The sequence below is a fragment of the Natrix helvetica genome (genome assembly GCF_964273705.1).
Source record: "Natrix helvetica genome assembly, chromosome: Z".
Taxonomy (NCBI): domain Eukaryota; kingdom Metazoa; phylum Chordata; class Lepidosauria; order Squamata; family Natricidae; genus Natrix; species Natrix helvetica.
In genome coordinates this window covers 51,214,679-51,234,431 of record NC_138554.1, presented here as the reverse complement: position 1 = coordinate 51,234,431, position 19,753 = coordinate 51,214,679, and the positions used below count along the sequence as shown (strand labels likewise).

The 19,753-nt window shown below is 36.3% G+C and overlaps 1 protein-coding gene across 5 annotated transcripts in view; it reads left to right on the top strand.

Moving 5' to 3' along the window:
* Positions 1 to 19,753, top strand: part of ZNF385C (zinc finger protein 385C) — a 243,928-nt gene that overhangs the window by 208,714 nt on the left and 15,461 nt on the right. For all 5 annotated transcript variants that reach the window (XM_081933320.1, XM_081933318.1, XM_081933317.1 and 2 more), the window contains one exon: positions 14,413 to 14,555. In XM_081933320.1, coding sequence (XP_081789446.1) covers positions 14,413 to 14,555 — 143 coding nt within the window. The remainder of the gene's footprint in view (positions 1 to 14,412; positions 14,556 to 19,753) is intronic.

Genomic DNA, 19,753 nt, shown 5'->3' with positions numbered 1-19,753 from the left:
TTTCACCCTCCCCAGGCTCCAGAGGCTTTATAGGAGCCTGAGGAGGGCGAAAACAGCCTCCCCGCCCCCCCAGAAGCCCTCCGGAGGCTTCAGGGACCTTCAGGACACTTCCCTGAAGCCTCCGGAGCAGTCAAAATGAACCTCCGAGCAAACCAGAAGTCACTTTTGGTTTGCTCAGAGGGTCATTTTGAGTGCTCCGAAGGCTTCAGGGACCTTCAGGACACTTCCCTGAAGCCTCCACAGCAGTCAAAACGAACCTCCGAGCAAACCGGAAGTCCGTTCCTGAACTTCCGGTTTGCCTGTAGGGCTGTTTTTTTGCGCTCCGGAGGCTTCAAGGAAGCTCATAAAGCCTCCGGGGGGGCTCTGGGGGGCAGGGGAGGCTCTTTTTGCCCTCCCCAGGCTCCTATAAAGCCCCTGGAGCCTGGAGAAGGCGAAAAATGGCTTTAAAAAGGGGTAAACTCAGCTGGCCTCGCGTGCCCTGACAAATGGCTCCGCGTGCCACCTGTGGCACGCGTGCCATAGGTTCGCCATCACTATGCTAGACAATATTGGATTTCTAGCAAATGTTCCTGTACCTTGCAATGAAATCACAGGGACGAAAAACTGGAAAATTATAATATGGTACTGATTTTTTTTTAATTGTGCAATTGTTCGCACCACTTCGGGAGAACTGGTTGTTAACTTTCTGAGCAGTTTGGTGAACTGGTTGTTGGAAGAAATCACTAGGGCAGAGAACCGGTTGTTAAATTATTTGAATCCCACCACTGAGCAGGAGTTAGGTCATGTATTATATAACATATTTACAAACAGCAGTGAGAAACAAGTATGATATCTTGTTGATAACTCTTTCTAAAGCGCAGCCACTATTACTATTATAATTCTGATTATTCCTGATCTCATAAATGAAATATTTAAGCTGTAATAGTTCTATGTTCCATGCATGTCATAGATGACTGAAATGAGATGACACGTGACTTGGGATGCCAGTATGCATTGGAACATTTGTTAGCAAATGCAAAAAATAAACATATAGTCTTCTGCATTTCAGCCTCAGGTATGTTTAATGGCAATTTATGACTCAGAATTAGTTAATTCATTGGTACGCCAAATTTCTAGTTTTTTCTATGAATGTTTAGTTGATCATTGCATAATTTTTATTCCAAACAAGAAAATATGGGAAATATGCAGCACATCCGGGTGCAAATAATAGAATTATTTTGGAGGCTAATCTTAATTTGAAAAAGAGAAAAAATATTATCATGGAATTGTGTTTAGCTAAAAAGCTTACATACTCAACCCAAGTCCATTCTTAAAAAAAAAAAGCATGGCATTGATATGATATATACACTATTCTTGAGGGGAGGGAATCAGGGAGGGGGGAGAAATTAATGAAACAAGCAAGGACTGAAAGTGATTACAGCTCTGAAAATTATACTCTTAACTAGTTACAGGTCTATTAAGAAGTATCAGCGAAACAATGGAAGAAAGTCAAACATAGGAATCCCTATGTCATGGTTGTGAAACCCGCCATGTCACGTTGTCATCATGTGATGTATCACAACTTTTTTCTCTTTGCTGAGTTGGTGTGACCTGTGTGTGACACAACTTGCCAGTGGTCTGCCAGTTTGACACCCCAGTCTATGTAAATTTGATTACATTTGTTTCCCCTAATGGCAAACAGGTTGAGAAGGTATAGTGAGACAATGGGTATCATGACTTTTACAATAGGAAAGACCTTTAAAGGAGGCAACACTACTCTCTGTATCTTTTGATTAATTGGTTATGTGCTATTAAGACTTTGCTATAATTCCATAGATAATTTTTTTTCTCTCCAGGAGGATCTGTCACCAATTTGGCCACTCAGGTCTTCCAAGAGAATACCCATCACAATTGTATTTAAGTCCATGCACCTTGCTGCTGGTCATCATTTCCTCTTTGTTTCCATCTTTCCCAGCATTACAGAGCTGGTCTTTGCATAATATATCCAAAGTATGATGGTTTAAACCTCAAGTGAGAACTCTGAGTTGACTTGTTTAATGATCCATTTGTTTTGTTTTCTTGACTATCGGTGGTATTTTCAGAAGTTCTTCCAACACCAAAGTTCAAAATTATCAATGCTCATTCTATCCTACTTGTTCAAAGGCCAGTTTTGCTTGTAACCCATCACAGGAAAAAATATTTGCACAATTCTATTTTTTATAGTTGTAGACACATCTGAAAATCTTTCCGAGGCCTTTGTTGCTATGCTACCAAATGTTAGTTTAAAGCATAAATGCTGATTGCAGGTTCTTTTACTGTTGATAATTGATTCTGAAAAGCAGAGCATATCCAATACTTCTTTGTTTTCATTGTCAGTTCCAAGACAGTTGCTATACCTGTTGTTATTAGCATGGTCTTCTTTGTATTTAATTTAGTCCCCTGTTTTCACTTTTTCACTGTTCTTTCATTTTCATTACTGTAGCTTTTCTTCTACTGCATCAGTGGCTAAAGCATAAATTAGCATAATCATATTAAATGATTGTCCCTGGGGTTTAATTGATATTATTTGGTCATTGATTACATTGAAATATATATATCCTTAGTATATCCTTCGTAACTATAATAGCAATGTTCCTTCTTGTTTTTCATGACCTGAATAGTAAAAATTGTGATCTTCTAATTCAAAGTGTCCCAATAATAGTTCCTAATGGTGAACTACTCCTAAAAAACCTTGCCAAGAAGAATTAGTCCAGGCAATTGGAGTTGTCAAACATTGACTTGAAAGCACATGCAGAAATACAAAATATGCTCTCTCTCTCTCTCTCTCTCCCTCTCTCTCTCTCTCTCTCTCTCTCTCTCTCACACACACACACACACACACATGCACACACACACACACACACGCACCTTAAACATTGATCACGTTAACAATACCAAGAAATAATTGTAGAAGTGTGACATAGTGAGAAGAAGCTTGGGCTGAAGACATCACCTTTCACTAGGTTACTGGTAGATAAGACACTTAACACACTGAAAGCAGTGGGGGTGTTGCTGTGGGTTTTACTACTGGTTCGCAACCCACACGCATCAGGTTTGCACGCTTGCTTCACTTGCGTGTGTGTGGGCACTATTCAATGTAAATTGTTCTTTGCACATGTGCAGAATAATTTACAGTAAACTATGCACGCACAGTCACCAAAATTTAGGGGGCGGCCCAGCAGCAGTGAGGAAACCGGTTCGGGGGCATGACAGGCCTGGGTCACTGCTGGTTCTGTGACCCAGACCTGCATTCCACTAACAGTTTGGCCAAACGGGGCCGAACCAGGAGCAACCCACCTCTGACTGAAAGAAAGGATTGCAGGACACTTACCACAATAGGGTCAACATTTTTATGCTCCTTGCCATAATTCAAACTGGAGATTCAATCTACCTTTTGAGAAGACCATTAGTACTTCTTGTCTCTATTGCTTCAAATAGAGAATGAGTGAAAGCCTATGTATATTTGCATGTGAAGTAAGCATTTTGTGGCTTTCACTGAAGTATTGCTGGATATATTTCCTATCTTCCAAAAACTAAACCATTTTATTCAATATTTCCCTAAGGTACCGCATCATGTCTGGCATTGTCAACAAAAATTATACTGTATGAATGGTCATAGCCTTTCTAATGAACTGAATAGGACTCTTTATAAGAACCAGGATTTGTGAGGTGGTTTTCTAATCATGTAGGAAACCAAAATCTGTTCTGATATTTGAGAACATTCTCTGGTACTGGGAAAAGAACAAAGGTTGTGGAGAGGATTTATTAGTTTTGATCAATGTTGGGGGTCTCAGCTTGTTTAGGTCAATATTTTTCTGAAGTTGTAAACTTTAACTTCAAACTTGTAAACTTTTTCCTGGACCATGTACATTATATAGATTGCCCATATGAAATAGTAGAGATACTGGCTACTTGTCTTGCAGGAATCCAGAAAAGGAGCAAACCTTGTGTGGAGGAGCAAAAAGTCCAGTTGGTGTGACCTTTGAAGACAAAAAGCATTTTAGAAACAGGAAAATTATTGCTGTGAATGTAATATTGGGAGCCTTGGTTGATTCCAAAAAGTATCTTTTTAATTGCATATATTTAATCTTATTATCTTATATTTAATCTTACTATGTTTTCTAAACGTTTCCAGCTTTTCTCCCTTTCCATAAATGTCTCTTAGTCCTCTGTAAATGTTCCATTTGTGAAGTAATAATCCATACATTTTAAAATACTTCACCATCCAGGAGTATGAGGTTAGTATCATACTGGATTTTCTTTACCCTGTTCTTTATAGCATTGTTCCTCACTATTCTATTTCTCTCATCCGTGAAGTTAATTCCATCAAAGATGCTAATTCTCTTCCCTTGCTCCATCTGTTCTGACATTAGCAGTGCTGGATTCCAACGTTTCCTGATTTTAAGAGAGAGTTGCACTTTCATGGTAATAAATGCCAGAACTGAACTCACTTGTTTGCTTGGTTTCCTTATTCGCTCCCACGTTTGCCATTTGAACTATTTTTGTTTGAGAATAGAAAGCTGAAGAGCTCCCACCACTTTCTTAATAGGGTTTATGGCTTGAAGAGAAAAACCAAAATATTGTTCTATCTCCTTCTTGTTTGTGTTCATCAGGCAAATAGCTTATGTTGGGTTAGTATACATAACCACCAGTTACTTAGAACTGCTTATTGGATGAGAAGTGAAACATCTTTGGGAAAAGCCAAGAAAATCCAGTTGCAGTTTGAAAAAAAGCATATTTGGGGACAACCATTACCTGGATAACCAATAACCTCCATAAACACCCAGTGGCAAGTAGATTGTGGAGGAGAGATATGATTATACGGTTACATGGTTACAGGGACTCTGAATTGGTTAATTGTATATCTTAACTCCAATATGTATGGGTAGTTAGCTGCATACTTCCGACCTTTTTTTGTAATTCAAATTTGTACAATTTTCATAAGGCTACTTTCAGTGTCAGTCTTCCTATCTTCAGAATATCAGAAGCGCAAGTGATTTTTGTAACCACATGTTGTTCTACTTTTTCAACCTTTGCTGTAAACATTTCTGCCTAAACAGTATGTTACTGCTTCTCCTTTGGATTAATAGCCTTGCTTGGAACACACACAGGCATCTGATAGGTCACTGAGTTAGATTTGGTGCAAATTAGCATCTTTTGCCTAATCCAGTTAAGCAGCTATAAATGACCAGTAAACGCTCAACTCCATCAGTTGCCGTGACTCTAGCCTGAATAGGGACTACAGCTTCCTAAAGTCCCTATTTATGACCCTCCAGTTTTAGACTGGTCTACTTTAATGAGAAACAAGTTGCAAACTAAGAGTAAAGATTCTTTTTAACCCTTGATTTTGAAAACTGCAACTGTGAAGGCTGTTACAGGTTGTCTTCTTATAACAGAATGCCAGTCCAAACACTTGCACTATGTCTAGTTGCTTTCCATTTATCATCCTGCCCAGTTCTGATTAAATAGAGAAAAGGATTTTTAGAGCATTCCTCCCTATCATACAGCTTCTAATCTAGCCAACTATTTCCTTCCTTGCAACTGGAAGACATCTTTAAGATTAGGTCATTCTAACCAGGTCTCCAAAGACCACACCATTCTTGTTGCAGCAAATCCTTTTAATTGAGTGCCTGAATTAACAGCTAAAAATACATCCCGCAGCTGCTCTTTTGGAATATCACTGACAAAAAAATTGATTTGAAGAGAGAGGGGAGAAAAGAGGACAAGCTAGGAAGTACAGGATTGCTTAAAAATAGCAAAGGTTAACCTTGTTTTGAGTTAAATCTTAACTAAATAGGAACAAGAAAATGTTCCAGCAGACAAGCTCACAGGGTTGCCAAATGTATTCAAGTTTTCTTTCAAAGAAGTTTGGAAAAAATATACCTAGTCAAACATTTTGCGGTGGTCTAAACTTCTGTTGGCAAACCCCCAATTTGCCTTAAGTTGACAAATATTGTTCAAAGTAACGTGTAAATACAGTACATAGATTTTTGTGTGAAGGGAGAAAAGGAGCTAGGAAGAGAGGGAAGGGGGGGGGGTTCATTCAAAGCAGAAGTCACTAATGATAATATGTACTTGTTATTCTAAATTGCCAAAGGCAAATAGTTCTTAATGGAAACCAGTACTGACAGTACTTCAATGCAATACACTGAATTTACTACTGAATTTTAGCTGGATACCTTGGGACCTTCCTTTTGAAAGCTTTTGCTCATCAGATTAATTTGGAAAGATAGAGCAGATCAATCTTTCAAACTTATCAAGTAGGTATTTATTTTGTCTGTATTGCTAACATATTGTATATTATAAAGAATGGACTGTTTTTCCATCTCTTATGGTAATGCAACCTCATCTTACCTACTAAGGAAGTAAGATTAAACCTTTTGGTCTTGTTAAAATGATCCACAGTTCAAAATAATGAACTGTTCGTTATTAAATTGGGGAAGAAAGATATGTGTGTGGTTATTTTTTTAAAAAAAATATGTTGAGTTATTGCATCATAAAATGTAGGTCATTCTTCTTATAGAGAAATGCCTATTTTTTGTTAATGCTGACAGATACTTTGTACCTCCCACTGCATGCTACTTTTGAGATTCAGTGGTTTTATCTTTACTGCTAGGAAACAATCTAAGACAGCTGTTACTTATGAGAAGAAAAACTGTTGTTGGGACATATTATGGCAATATATATGCCATGAGAATCTCCACAGTTTTTTAAAATTAGTGGTAATTTTATTTCCCCTTTTGGTATTCCTTATAGGCTTTTGACCCTTAGAAAATAGAAGCCAGCAAAATCAACTTTGCTCTTTAACTGCATATCCCATCCTGGATTTGATATCTTAATTATGTTAATGCTGGATGGCATACATCTTGGCAGCTTGGCTGAAAGTAAACAGATATGATGAAGAGGCATTGACAAGTTAGTGCCAGCTGCATGGTCTCCCTGGAAGATAAAGACTTTGTCAAAAGTGAACCAGGAAGAATGGATTGGACTTATAGAAGGAAGAGAATGAACAATTAAGGAACCCTGTGTCAGCCCTGTAGTTATGTTCCTTTTAGGATCTTTGGCCTGCCACACTTTCTATTATTTCACTGTGCTGTTTCATTAGTGTAGTAGTTGGGAGCGGGGAATAGAAAGGGGTAGAATTGTGGAATGTGTTGTCATTTTTTTCTAGAAGCCCAAGGTCATCTTTTGTCTCTGCACCTTTGCACCTGACCGGAACCAGCTGGGTGGAGATACCAGCATGGCTGAAGATGATTGGACTATGTGATGGATTTATGGGTGTGGGGATAAGATCATGAACTTTCAACTGGGTGGAATCCCAGAAAGTTTTTCAGATTTGGGATTCCACAGTACGATGCCAACATGTCTGTCTTATTAAATTGGAACTTTAAGGACAGCTCTGCCTTGGACTCTGATTTAATTCTGCATGATATTTGGAATGCTGACACCCTGACAGACATAGCAGGAGATCCAACCCATATGTTTAATATTATATATGGGAACCAGTATAACAAAAACATTGGGACTACATAAACAAGAGGGAGTATAATGAAAGTAAACCTTTGCTGGAATATAGTCCGGATTCACAGAAGGGGGGAGGGCATTCCAGAGGAACAAAAGTCAATGAAGTTTAGATACTTTGTCTGGGAGGGAGAGAATTAACAAAGCTCCTCTCTAGGAGTTCTCAAAATATATATTTAATGGAGTATGTAGTCTATTTCAGTTTGGCAAGAGTTCTAGCTATAGGTGGGGAACAATAAAGGAAACTCTAGTTAGAAGGAAGAAATCCCATTGGCATAATCCATTTTGAAGTAGATCTTTGAAGTGGAGTTGCATTCGCTCAAAGATAGGCAATGTCTTAATTGTTAGAGCGACATTTTTACTTGTGGCTGTGGTAGTGATCTAACAAAGCAATTGGTGGGGATAAGGATGACATTTGTTGTAATTTCTTTATTTTTTACCATTTGAAATAGCCATTAACACCTGATCTCTGAAATACAGTTCCCCTCTTCCCATAATAAAAGAGTATAATGAAACCTTGTCCCGTGACTGTTATAATTTGTATAGTTTCCCTACCTGGCATTTTCCGTTGTATTGAACTTTATTTCCCATATTTTTTTAGATATTATGGCCTTACTGGCTAAGAATTATGGGAGGTAAAAATGAATTAAACTGGAGGATATTATTCCAGAGAAGAGTGATAAGAGTACATTGATAAGCTCTGGAAATCAGGATACATTATTTAGATTGCAGGTTCTAACATCAGACTAAAAATCCTAGAAGACAATGTTTGCATGATGAAAGAACTAGCTTATGTAAGATCATTTTTCTATTCTACTACATATTCGAGCTTCTTGCTCTTAAGATTCTTGTCATCACAGATACTCTTCCTTTTATAGCAGGGGTATCCCGCCTTAACATTTTTGAAGTCATCAAAATATACATGTCATGTCTATAGGTTGGCTTTCACACTTTTTCTTGTGTTTTAGGGATGAGAAATAATACAGTAAGACACAACAATAGGTCCAGCTGCAATTGGAGGAGACTATTTGACACAGATATGTTGATCTTCTGTTTCTCTGACAGGATTTCCAGGAACAAGATAGTAATCTAGGTTATTTCAAGCTGACATCAATCAGGAAATCATTTCATAGGTCTATTTGTTCTCCCAGGAGATCAAAATCCTGTCAAAAGAACCATCCTGTAAATAATTAAAATGAAATCTAATAAATAAGTAGATAAAATCATAACAACAAGCTTTAGCCTCTACTATCAGAGAACAATTGGTACTTGATTTTCCCACCAGTAGGTAATATTGTGAGGAGGAAAAAGTACAGAAAAGAATTCATGAAATGCTGCTTGGAAACTCTACTCCATTATATTGTGAAACATATTGTGAGAGGGCAGCAACTCCACCCAATCTCAGTTCTGAGTTATGGAAGGTAAGCTGTGAGGGCAGCAAAATGTATGTTAATGTAGTTTCCTCCCGACCCAAGGATGCACTTGTGTTATGCTGACCAAAATGTTGCAATGCATCTTTAGTTTAGGAAATGTTGATCAAACATTGTCAGACTCCATTATTTTGGCAAAATCCAAGAAGTCAAGAGATCATAAGCAGCATCCAGACAGACCTGAGAAGGATAAGTCAAAGGTAAGAAAGTGCAAAGGAAAGGTAACTAGTATTATACTACAGCAAATTTTCAGGTCAGTTTCAGGACCACGGAGAGCTCCTAATATTTCCTATTTCTATGTTGCCTCAGAATATGCTATCCCCAATCATGTTTAAATAAATATGTAAATCTTGCTTTGCAGAAGGAGAGGATTTTTTTTCTTCACAAACGGTATTCTGTATTTTTTGCCCTGATAATTTTTGTCCTACTGCCAAATATGGCTACTTAATAAGGAATGGTCCCCTCTCACTAAAGATTGCCCTAGCCAGCAGGATTCAGGGTCTGGAATTACATCCTCCTATTTCTCTGAAAAGTATGTCAGGAAGGAGCTGATCATGATGCCTGAGATAGAGGTATACAATAAATATATATTCACACACAAACAAGCATATATACATACATGTTTAAAAAGCTTAAAACTAATTCAAACTAACACCGAAAGAAAATGAAGAAAAGCAGAAAAGATAAAAAAATAGAAAAAAGAAACTTTACATTTCCCCTGCAGCAACCATTGTGATTATGATTACAACTTTATGTCTTGCTTTGTGATTACCAAGAATTCTATTATTCAGTTTTCTTTCTAATCAGCAAAACCCAAATCATAAGTGCATTTTTCTGTTCCATGCAAAAAGTTTGTAAGGTGTTTCCAGTCAGCCACTAATGTAAATGTTTTTTTTTCTAATCGGATAAGTCAATTTGGCCACCTCTGCAATCCCCATCATCTTCATCAACCATTCCCCATGACTTGCATACCATCTTTTCTTCATAAGCGTAGGAAGCATATTTTTCAAAATGAATATGTTGATTAATCATTTGTTCAGGGTTTTTTTCTTCGGTATTTCTGGGAAAGAAGCATTATAAAGGTTTTCCATAGACTCAAATCATACTGTAAGGGACCATAATCAGCATGCTAGTATTTGTCACATTACAAGCATTGCTGCAAATCTAGTGAAATCTTCACTGTCTAATGTAATATTTCTAAACTGCAGACAGCATGAAAACTGCTGGTTCACCACAGGAAAATAATGTAGTCATTTGTGACCTTAAAGTGCCTTATTTCACTTTCTTCCAGCCATTTTTCCTTATCAGTTGTTAATTCTGTTCCATCCCTGCATTGGCTGGGACTGAATGTTTCATTGCAGATACATATCAAAATTATCGGTAGGTCTCAAAAGTTCATTGTCTGTTCTGACTGTTTCTTTATCCTATTTATTGACCTTATAATCAGGAAGCAAATCTAGATAAATATTTTGTTCAGTAGTGAGCTAGCAATTCTTTGAGGAATTGGACAATCTTCTGATTTTTATTCTTGAAATTTATATTATACAAGAAAAAAAGTTTGGCTATTAACTTTTTAAATCACATCTTATTCAGAAAGTATGAATCATGCATCAGAAGTTCAAGACATTTTACTGTGATATATTTGTCATCTTTTAAAAATATTTTTTTGAAATATATACTGTAGTTGCACATAGAAAATGGTTATTTATGTATTTATATTAAACAAATACAAAAAATATCTTATCTACACAAAATATCCTATCTACCTTAAAGGGAATGAGGATTAGTATCTAAAATAATCAGGGAACAGGGTATTATCTATATGGCCTTGAGATGTTCCCAAGAGCTTGTCTGTTCGTGTTTGTGTCTTTCAAGAAATGAGTGGAAACTCAATATATTTTGAGCATATCTGGCTCTGTGGTTCTGAAGTCTAGGAGCTTGTTTCTTAAAATGAAAGACATCTGCATTCCACATAATAACTATATGATTGGAATATTATTTTCCTGTTTGTTTCCTTTGATTAATATTTGATTAACATTTCTAGATTATAGTTCACATATACCTGTGCACACACTTGCAATTTTTTTTTAATTTAGGCTATAATAACAACATCTTGAATAACTGAAAATAATTACCCCTTTCCTCCCTATTATACCATGGAGAGTCACTTTAAGTTTCTTTCTCTCTACCTTCTTCTCTTCCTGGTCTTGGTTCATGATTTTCTAGCTGACATTGCATTCCTTCTCCATGTTCATCTCTGTGTTCTCTATACCAGATTACAAGCCCATCATCTTCAAATAGCATTATGGTGAAAGTTATGGTCCAACATATATGGAAAACATTGAGTTGAAGACAAGAGAGAATGTTTGATTATGATTGGGGAGATTGCTTCAGCCCTTAATAAAGTTGAAGTGAAGTTAAAATTGTCTGCAGCAATCATGCCAGAATAAATATTAAATTGATGTTTGCTTTTGTTGCTTCAAACATAAATAAATGAAACATGTTTGTGTGGCTTTTTTCTCTGCTGTTCCCCAGATTTCCCTTCTGGGTGACGTTGACAATAATTTGATCAGTACATGCCTGATGGAGCAAACCATATTTTTCTCCCCTTCACCCTAGAGTTAAAACTGGTTTGTGAGACAGGACAAATTTGACTAGGCTGCTAAAAAGAGGCCACTTGCACCTTCAAGGCATCCTCAGGTCCATCTACAGTCAGTAGAAAAAATGACCAGAGCTCAGGGTTTTAAAAAGTGTTTTTGTCTTTGTTCTGTATTTTCAATAAAATCGAAACATTTTATATTGGTAAATATAGCCAATTGGCATTGATGGAAAGCATCAAGCCTGATCTGGGTTTAATAAATAGAAGCATTATTTTTGTCAATGTTCTATCATTTTTTTCTCTTAGCTTTTTGGAAGTCCAAATTTACAGCCTGTTTTATCATCAGAGAAATGCATAAAATCAGGTACAATTTGCAGATGGTGTGCATACAAATTATTGTATGCACACCATCTGCAAATTGTGAAAATAAAATGTAGAAGTAATCCTGCCATAAAAGAAAGTTTTACTCTAGTTCTGAGTGAGGCAGCACACTAAGGATGATCTGCTATTGTTCAGACTACCAAGCTGACAGTGCAGTTTTCACAGGAAAATATTTTTGTAAAAGAACAATTGTCCAACTTGACATCTTGTGGCTGAGCCAATACTTTGTTTTTCCTGACAAAATACATTTGTGTTAGCTTGGCTTTTAGCTTGGCCTTGCAAAATCTCCTACGCATATCAGGAGCAGTTCAATAAAACAACATCATTTAATAATTAGCTGCCCTTTGTTGCCACTGTTCTATTAATAGCCACACATTTTAAGGAGTATGGGTGTAGATCATAGTTGAAACTTTTCATAAACTACAGCTTTCTATATAAAATGAGAAAATAAATCCAGAGCAATAATGTATTATTAACAGTTTTCTTTCCTTTGGAACAATGAAATCTGAGGAGAAATTTGGAATGAGAAGAATTTTGGAAGCATCTCTATGTGATGAAACAGAATAGTAACTAACAGAAGATTTCAGATGACTGATGACATCCCTAGGATAGCTCTAGCTAAAATATCACTGTATTTCTATCAGCTGTTCTGCATGCTAACTGTAGCAATAGAAAGCTATTGACTGGAGTATTTAGGTTGCACCTGTTGCTGAAAGTATAAGTGATGCTGCAAAGTGAACAAAATATCCACTAATTTATATGAAGTACTTAAAAGGGATCCTTGAGAAGGTCTGTCAAGCTGCCAGAGAATGCCTAATAGCCAGGTGTTCACTTTATTTTGATATGTGAATAATGAAAAAAGAGGGGCAATCAGGAAAGCCTTTGAAAAGGGTTTCATTATCCTAAGATAGCTTTTAACCAAAATACAAAATCTGAAATACAACAAAATCCTAGGGTATCCAACACACCAAAAGGGTTCAAACAATCTCTGCAGAGTGTCCTCACGCGAGAGTGAGCAACTTTAAGAATGGGTCAAATAAGCAAATTATGTTGAGTGAAGACTGAAAAAACTAGGGATGGCCAATCTAGTGGAAAGAAAATTAAGTGGAGATTATGTTTGTTATAGAAATAGAAAGGAAAACAGCTGTTAACATTTTCTGTTTTGAATATGTACCATGATATAGGTTATATCAGCTGTTTTACTGTGTAGCTAAGACATTTCAATTGTTATTCTACATTCTATATTGGCCAGAAAATCTGCAGTGCATTTTTTTACAGTAACTGCCTGTTTTTTTTCTTAGTATGGTACCATCAGCATGATTAAGCATTAAAGCCTTCAAAAATCTGACTCCCGCATGGCCTAGGACAAAACTAGGCTCTTTTCTGAATAATAATCCATATGTCTGTAAGGGCTTCTTTCTGGATGGAAATAGGAGTCTCACTTCATTAGTCTAACTGAAAGTTTTAATTTTAGATTGATTCATATGACCAGGAGAGACAGATTTCAGCTTCTGAGCTGTTCTTCCAGCTCTTAACTTGTCTGAAGATTGCACCAGGTTCGGCCAGTGATTCAATAACAATACTAATGTGGCTATGTCAAAAAGAACCAACCCCAAATTCTACACTTGGGGAATTTGGGGAGTTTAAGAAGCAAAATCAGTGCCTTAAGACTTCTAAAATTTTAAAGCAGCCCATTGCTTCTTAAGACATTTTCTCCTGATCTCTGGAAAAATGATCTGATATCTTTAGTGAAGACATTACTGGAAATGAATGCCTTGACATATTAGAGAGATTTAAGGTGTTCTAGCATATCTAAAAAATGAAAAAAGGAATAAAAGTTAACACGACTTATTCTGCATTATGAATAAAAATTACTTGACTCAGGGAAGCTAATCACATGTCTATTTGAATTATTACTTTTGGTATGATTCATTACTAAAAAGAATGCTTATTCATGCTGGGAGACAATAACAACTGGATAATTCTACTGCTTTTGGAGTTGGGAGTGGTTGAATTATCCACATTTCTAACATGAGTTATTCTACTGTATGTTTACAATGCTTGTAACCATTTAAGAGTGAATCATACTCATATTTTATGTTTGTTATATAATGTTCTGTTATATGCGCACGCATACACACACACACACACTTTATATGTGTGTTTGTTAGAGTATACAACTATTCTGAATTTCTATTCCAATGCATCTGTCTGAAATAAGTTACAATTTTGAAGCAATGAAACCATGTAATATAAGAAGAGAAACAAACATGTGACTAGCTATCTCTGCTATGGGATGAGAATTTGGCCCTTGCTTAGTTCTCATAATGAATTAGCCATTTTCTGGCAGCACACCACATTAGAAGGTCTGCTTTAAGGGACAATATTAGCCAGCCTCTCCTTCCAGCTATGTCTTTTGAAACATATGTTATATCTTATTTCTGTTCTGTTCTTGATTCCTAGGACCAGCTAATCACAACAACTCCCTCTTAGCCTCGCTTCCCATCCCAGGACGGTCTTTACATCCATCACTGGATATCAAGCATTTTCTGACTTTCCGCCTCAATGGCACCCCTCCACTCAACCTCTTTCCTAATTTCAATACGGTGAGTTTTTCTAATTTGATCTATTTCTTCATCCCCACAGAGCAGTGTCCTTAGAGCTGTATGGAGTTAGGTAGCAGCAAAATTATCCTGTACTTTCTGAGCTAGCCATTTTCACCCTATAATATAACTATTCCGGGCCAATGTTTATCTCAGTCTTCTTTGTTTGCTCATTGCATAATTCACCCTGTTGATCCATAGGATGCCTGCACACAGCCCGTCATGTTCATCATATTATGCCCCACCACTACAGATGGAAAGCTTAAACTAGCACCTAAAAAGAGATGCAAATGTCACTGGGGATTTTTAAGATGCCATGATGATGATAGCCATGTAATAAGGTTGTAGATACTGCATGGCTTTCTAATTGATGGGAGGAATCACAGAAGAATAGAAATAGAAAAGCAGAGTTGGAAGGGACCTTGGAAGTCTTCTAGACCAACCCCCTGCTTAGGCATGAAACCCTATACCACAGTTATCCAAACTCTTCTTAAAAACTTCCAGTGTTGGAGCATTCACAACTTCTGGAGGCAAGTTGTTCCAATGGTTAATTTTTCTAATTGTCAGGAAATTTCAGGAAATATGCTAAATTGATTTTACTTTTCTACTGATTTCCCATAATAGCTTATGCAAAGCACTCTTTGTTTCCTTAGAATTTTGTTTTCTCTGTATTTTTAAAGGTTGAAATAACAGAGATATAGTTAATCCTCATCAATTCTAAACATTGTGTATCTTGATATTCTTTAAAAACAGTAATGTTTCTGTTTTCTTGGCATTACCTCCCCCACAATTCAATAGGATTGCAATTCCAAAAATTCCCATCCAGTATAGGACCAGGGAGGTTTCAAGTTGGGGCCAATTGTTCTTGAGCATCTTCAAAAAAGATAGATGCAGTATCTACTTTGGTCTCCTGTTTTCACATCAGGCAGTAGATGTCGTCAAGAGGTTTGCAACTATCCCACTTTTGCCTCTTTATCTGATATAATATTTCTGAATGTTGAGGATCCATTTAACAACTGTATGTATGTATGTATGTATGTATGTATGTATGTATGTATGTATGTATGTATGTATGTATGTATAAATGGCAGTGTGTCTGTGTTTGTATATATATATTCCAGCATAACACTGGAACGCCTTGAGCAATTTTAACGAAACTTGGTACAAGATGACTTACTCTCTGGAAACAAATACTGTGGGGTAAGACATCCCTAACACCCCTTGGGGGGGGTGTCTGTGTGTGTGTGTGTTCCAGCATAACTCTGGAATGCCTGGGCCGTTGAAATGAAAAGGAATGAATTATATCTGTAGTGTCAAATCACAGTACTTTTGACAGTGATAGTGTGCATTAGTGTGATAGGGTTAGGATACAGCCTGTTGTGCCTTAAGATGGCGTCTACTTTACAACACAGTGGAGTTGCCATGGTAACGGCTTCACAGTACTCCACAAGGGGCTCTAACCTAATACAGAATTAGGATAAATAAATACCCGGGCAACACCGGATTATTGGCTAGTTCATTGATCAAACTGCCTTCCTCCATTTATCTATTCCAGATTTTGTTTACTATATCTTACAGTGGTAATTTTATGTATTGTCTATTTGTGTGCTTAAGAGCAGTACTGTTTTCAATGAATAATCCTAACTTCTATTTTCTGAGTAAACTAAAATGTTAAGAAATGAATAACACGTGATCCATAAGTTAACCTGTTTATTTATCTTTCCCTTTGAAATGAAAAAATGGAATATTATATAGAAAGAATGAACAAAAGACAAAAGTAAAATAATGTCTGCCATATTTGCTCCTTGCTCTAGTGGGGGGAAAAACAAATAAGTTTTATGTTAATTTCCACTACTGCCTAATCTGTTATTTGGACAGATTGAAGTTCCAGTTGATAGAAATAATTAATAATCTAGTTGTTAAGGAAATCATGTTATATTCGTCATGGCTATATATAAGAGAAACAAGTTAACCAATCTGGTTCAGTTATGGCTCATTATGTTTATTCAGTAGATTTCTAAGTAACCTCAAGACATGGTCTTAATTTATATATACAGTAGCAAAATAAAAGTACCATTATAAATAAGTTTATGTAAACAAAATACAGTCAGAACTTAATTGCAGTGAGTATTTATAAGGCTTTTAAATGTCTTAAAACTCATCCCAATGGGATTGGCCTGTACCACTTGGGGGCATCTGCAGACCCATCAGCCAAGACATGTCAGCTGATGAAGTTCAGGAGAAGAGCCATTTCTGCCATGACTCATGCCCTTTGGAACATCATACCCCTTGAGGTGATAGAGATCCTTCCCCAACCTCTTGGCTTTTCAAAAGGAAAGGGCCTGAAACTCTGATGGAGGTGCTTTACATTAGAAATGTTTAGTAGATTCGAAGAAAACCCCATCTCCATCCATTAATGTGTTGATCCCTTTTTATCTTGCTTTTGTTAACTTTTAATGTTTTAATTTTTAAAGCTTAATATTTTGATTTTTCCCATTGTTTTATGATGTTATGAGTCATCCAGAGTCATTCGATAGTGAGATAGGTGACATATAAATTTAATAAACAAATAAAAGAAGCCAATAGATAGGTCAAGCGACATATTGCACTGAACTAACAAATAAAATAATTTGATAGTGGGAAGAAGAGTCTGGAAGTGATGTACTTTTTGAGCTAAGCCTGAACCTTAGAGCAATTTGACTGTAACTTCTTGAGAATCAAAAGTTTCCTTTTTCTCTAATGGTTTCATTCTGGAAATAAAGGCTTGTTTGATCTCCCATGGTTATACAACCTACTTGTGGATTTAGAGATGATGGATAGATGGATAGATGGATGGATGGATGGATGGATGGATGGATGGATGGATGGATGGACGGACGGATGGACGGACGGATGGACGGATGGATAGATAAACTTCAGTCATTCTTATGTCTCCTGGTTTTCTGACCTCATTGTCTTTACAGGACATTCAGTGCAATAATCTTATGTATCAGTGGATATATTACAGGTATAAAACAGAAGTAATCCAAGTCATTGCAATTGGTTGAAACATTGAGTTGGGGATTATTATTATTTTTGTCTTAACTGCTTCAATCCAAAAATAATACTTTACAGTTTTCTGGGCATTTTATCCTTGTCCTAACAGAGAGGTGAGATAGTCCTATAACTTCTGTAGATTAATACATTAAAAATAAATTATATTTAGTAAGTTAGACAATGTTATTTATTTTGCTAAAGAATCAAATTTTTAAAAATCACGTTAAAATAGTATAATTTAAAAATCAATAAGTTTAAGGGAAGAAGATCATAGATGGATAAGCATTATCAGACTAGGTTGCTCTAATACCATAACTCTAGTACAGTAAAATGATTGTATAAGTCTAGCAATCTCTCCTAATAATGTCAAAATGCTCATCTAGCAGGAAGTGCACATAATCCTTTGCAGATCAGGTCTATTTAATGGAAGGAAAGTTGTAAGCTCAGAGTACAGAATCTCATAGACAAGATGGTCTGGAATTGCATGTGCTATAGTGTACTTCCTAAACCTGGGTAAATTACCCAAAAATTGGGGGGAAATGGTTTGAGTAGTGACAGACTAAGTCATTACCCAATCACAATAGAGATATTTAAATAAGGACTTTGTGATGAGTGTTAAAAAAGACTTTCTAATAAGAGGTTTTAGATAATGAATGAAAAAGTTTGGAAAACACTGTTAGAAACCAAATTTCTTAAATTTCATATTGGCTCTAAGATGAAATGTTATCATCTCCTCATTTTATACTGCCAAGAATAGATAATTGAAACAACTAAGCAAAAAATGGTAAGGCAGAAAGAATAGAGTTGTTTACTGAGCAATTCGAAATGGGAACTATTGTAATTTTAGAGTGACTCTAAAGTGTTGGTTTTGCTAAAAATTCAGCTATGGAATAGTTTGTTCTTCAACGTGGACCAACTGCAAATTTAGATAAAAAAGACTGCAGAATTTTAAGAACCAGCAGGATAGGCTGTCAAGAACGGGAACATTATGTTTGAATTGGAGGAAACTGCAGGGACTAGTTCAGGCAATTACCAGAAGTCAACACAAACCTGAAGGCACAGGATGCAGGAAGTTTGAGTACAGGATTTGGACTCTGTAAGTACAGGTTGTACATTCCTACTGACTAACAATCCATATTTTATTTAACACTGGAATAAGAAATTCTAGAAGAAATCTTGAATTCTGTTGTTAGACATTAGCAACCTCTAACAAAATAAGCCATACAGAAGTAACAGAAAAATATATTTGCCTAAAGAAAAGTTGAAATTATTGGGCAGGGTTTTTTTATGTCTGCTTTTGCCTAATGATCAATGACAAAGGGTTTTCTGCAATGGCTGCATGATTCCGATTGGTTCCCAGAGTAATCTGTCCTTAAATTTAAATATTAAAAAGTCTTTTTAAAGTTGAACTACCAGAATAGTTTTCCTGATAGATTTGCTGTGCTAAGTTTGTTCTTTACTTTACTCAGCTTATAACCAAATGTTTTTAGAAAGCGAGAACTGTGTCATAATGTAGAAAAGTAATTAATAATATTAATAAATGATGTTGTTCACAGCCTTAGGATTTTTGGCTATTTGCTGTCACTATTATGGTAATTATCATCATTTAATATGAAAAATTAAGTCTCTTAAAAGAGAGCTACACTAGAGATTAGTTCTGAATTAACATGCATAGAATTTTACCTTACACATGGGACAAGGTTACACACTTAAAGGTTGTTTTTAAAAGCAATTGTCTATTAAAAGCAATACTGTACCAATTAGCTATAAATGGAGCCACAAAGTAAAAAGGTTGCTATTCATAATAGTAATTGTTATTGGTTTGTTGCACAGTCTGCCAGATGTTTAGATCCTGTTTGGCATTTTTTTCAACCTATCGAGCCCTTCCAAAGACCTGGGGTAGTTGTGGATGTTTGATTGTGTAAAGGGTATCCTTGCATGATCTAAACTGTTTGCGTAAAGCTGTCTTTTGTAACTGGCCAATGGTCAATGTCACTAGTGTTCAAGTGGTGCACCAGTTGTTTGGGGATTGCACCCATGATGCCTATTAATATTGGAACTATTTTCATTTTATTTTGCCACACTCGTTCTGTTTCGACTTGCAGGTCTTTGTATTTTGTTATTTTCTCTAGCTGTTTCTCTTCCATTTCTCTCTCTCCGGGTAT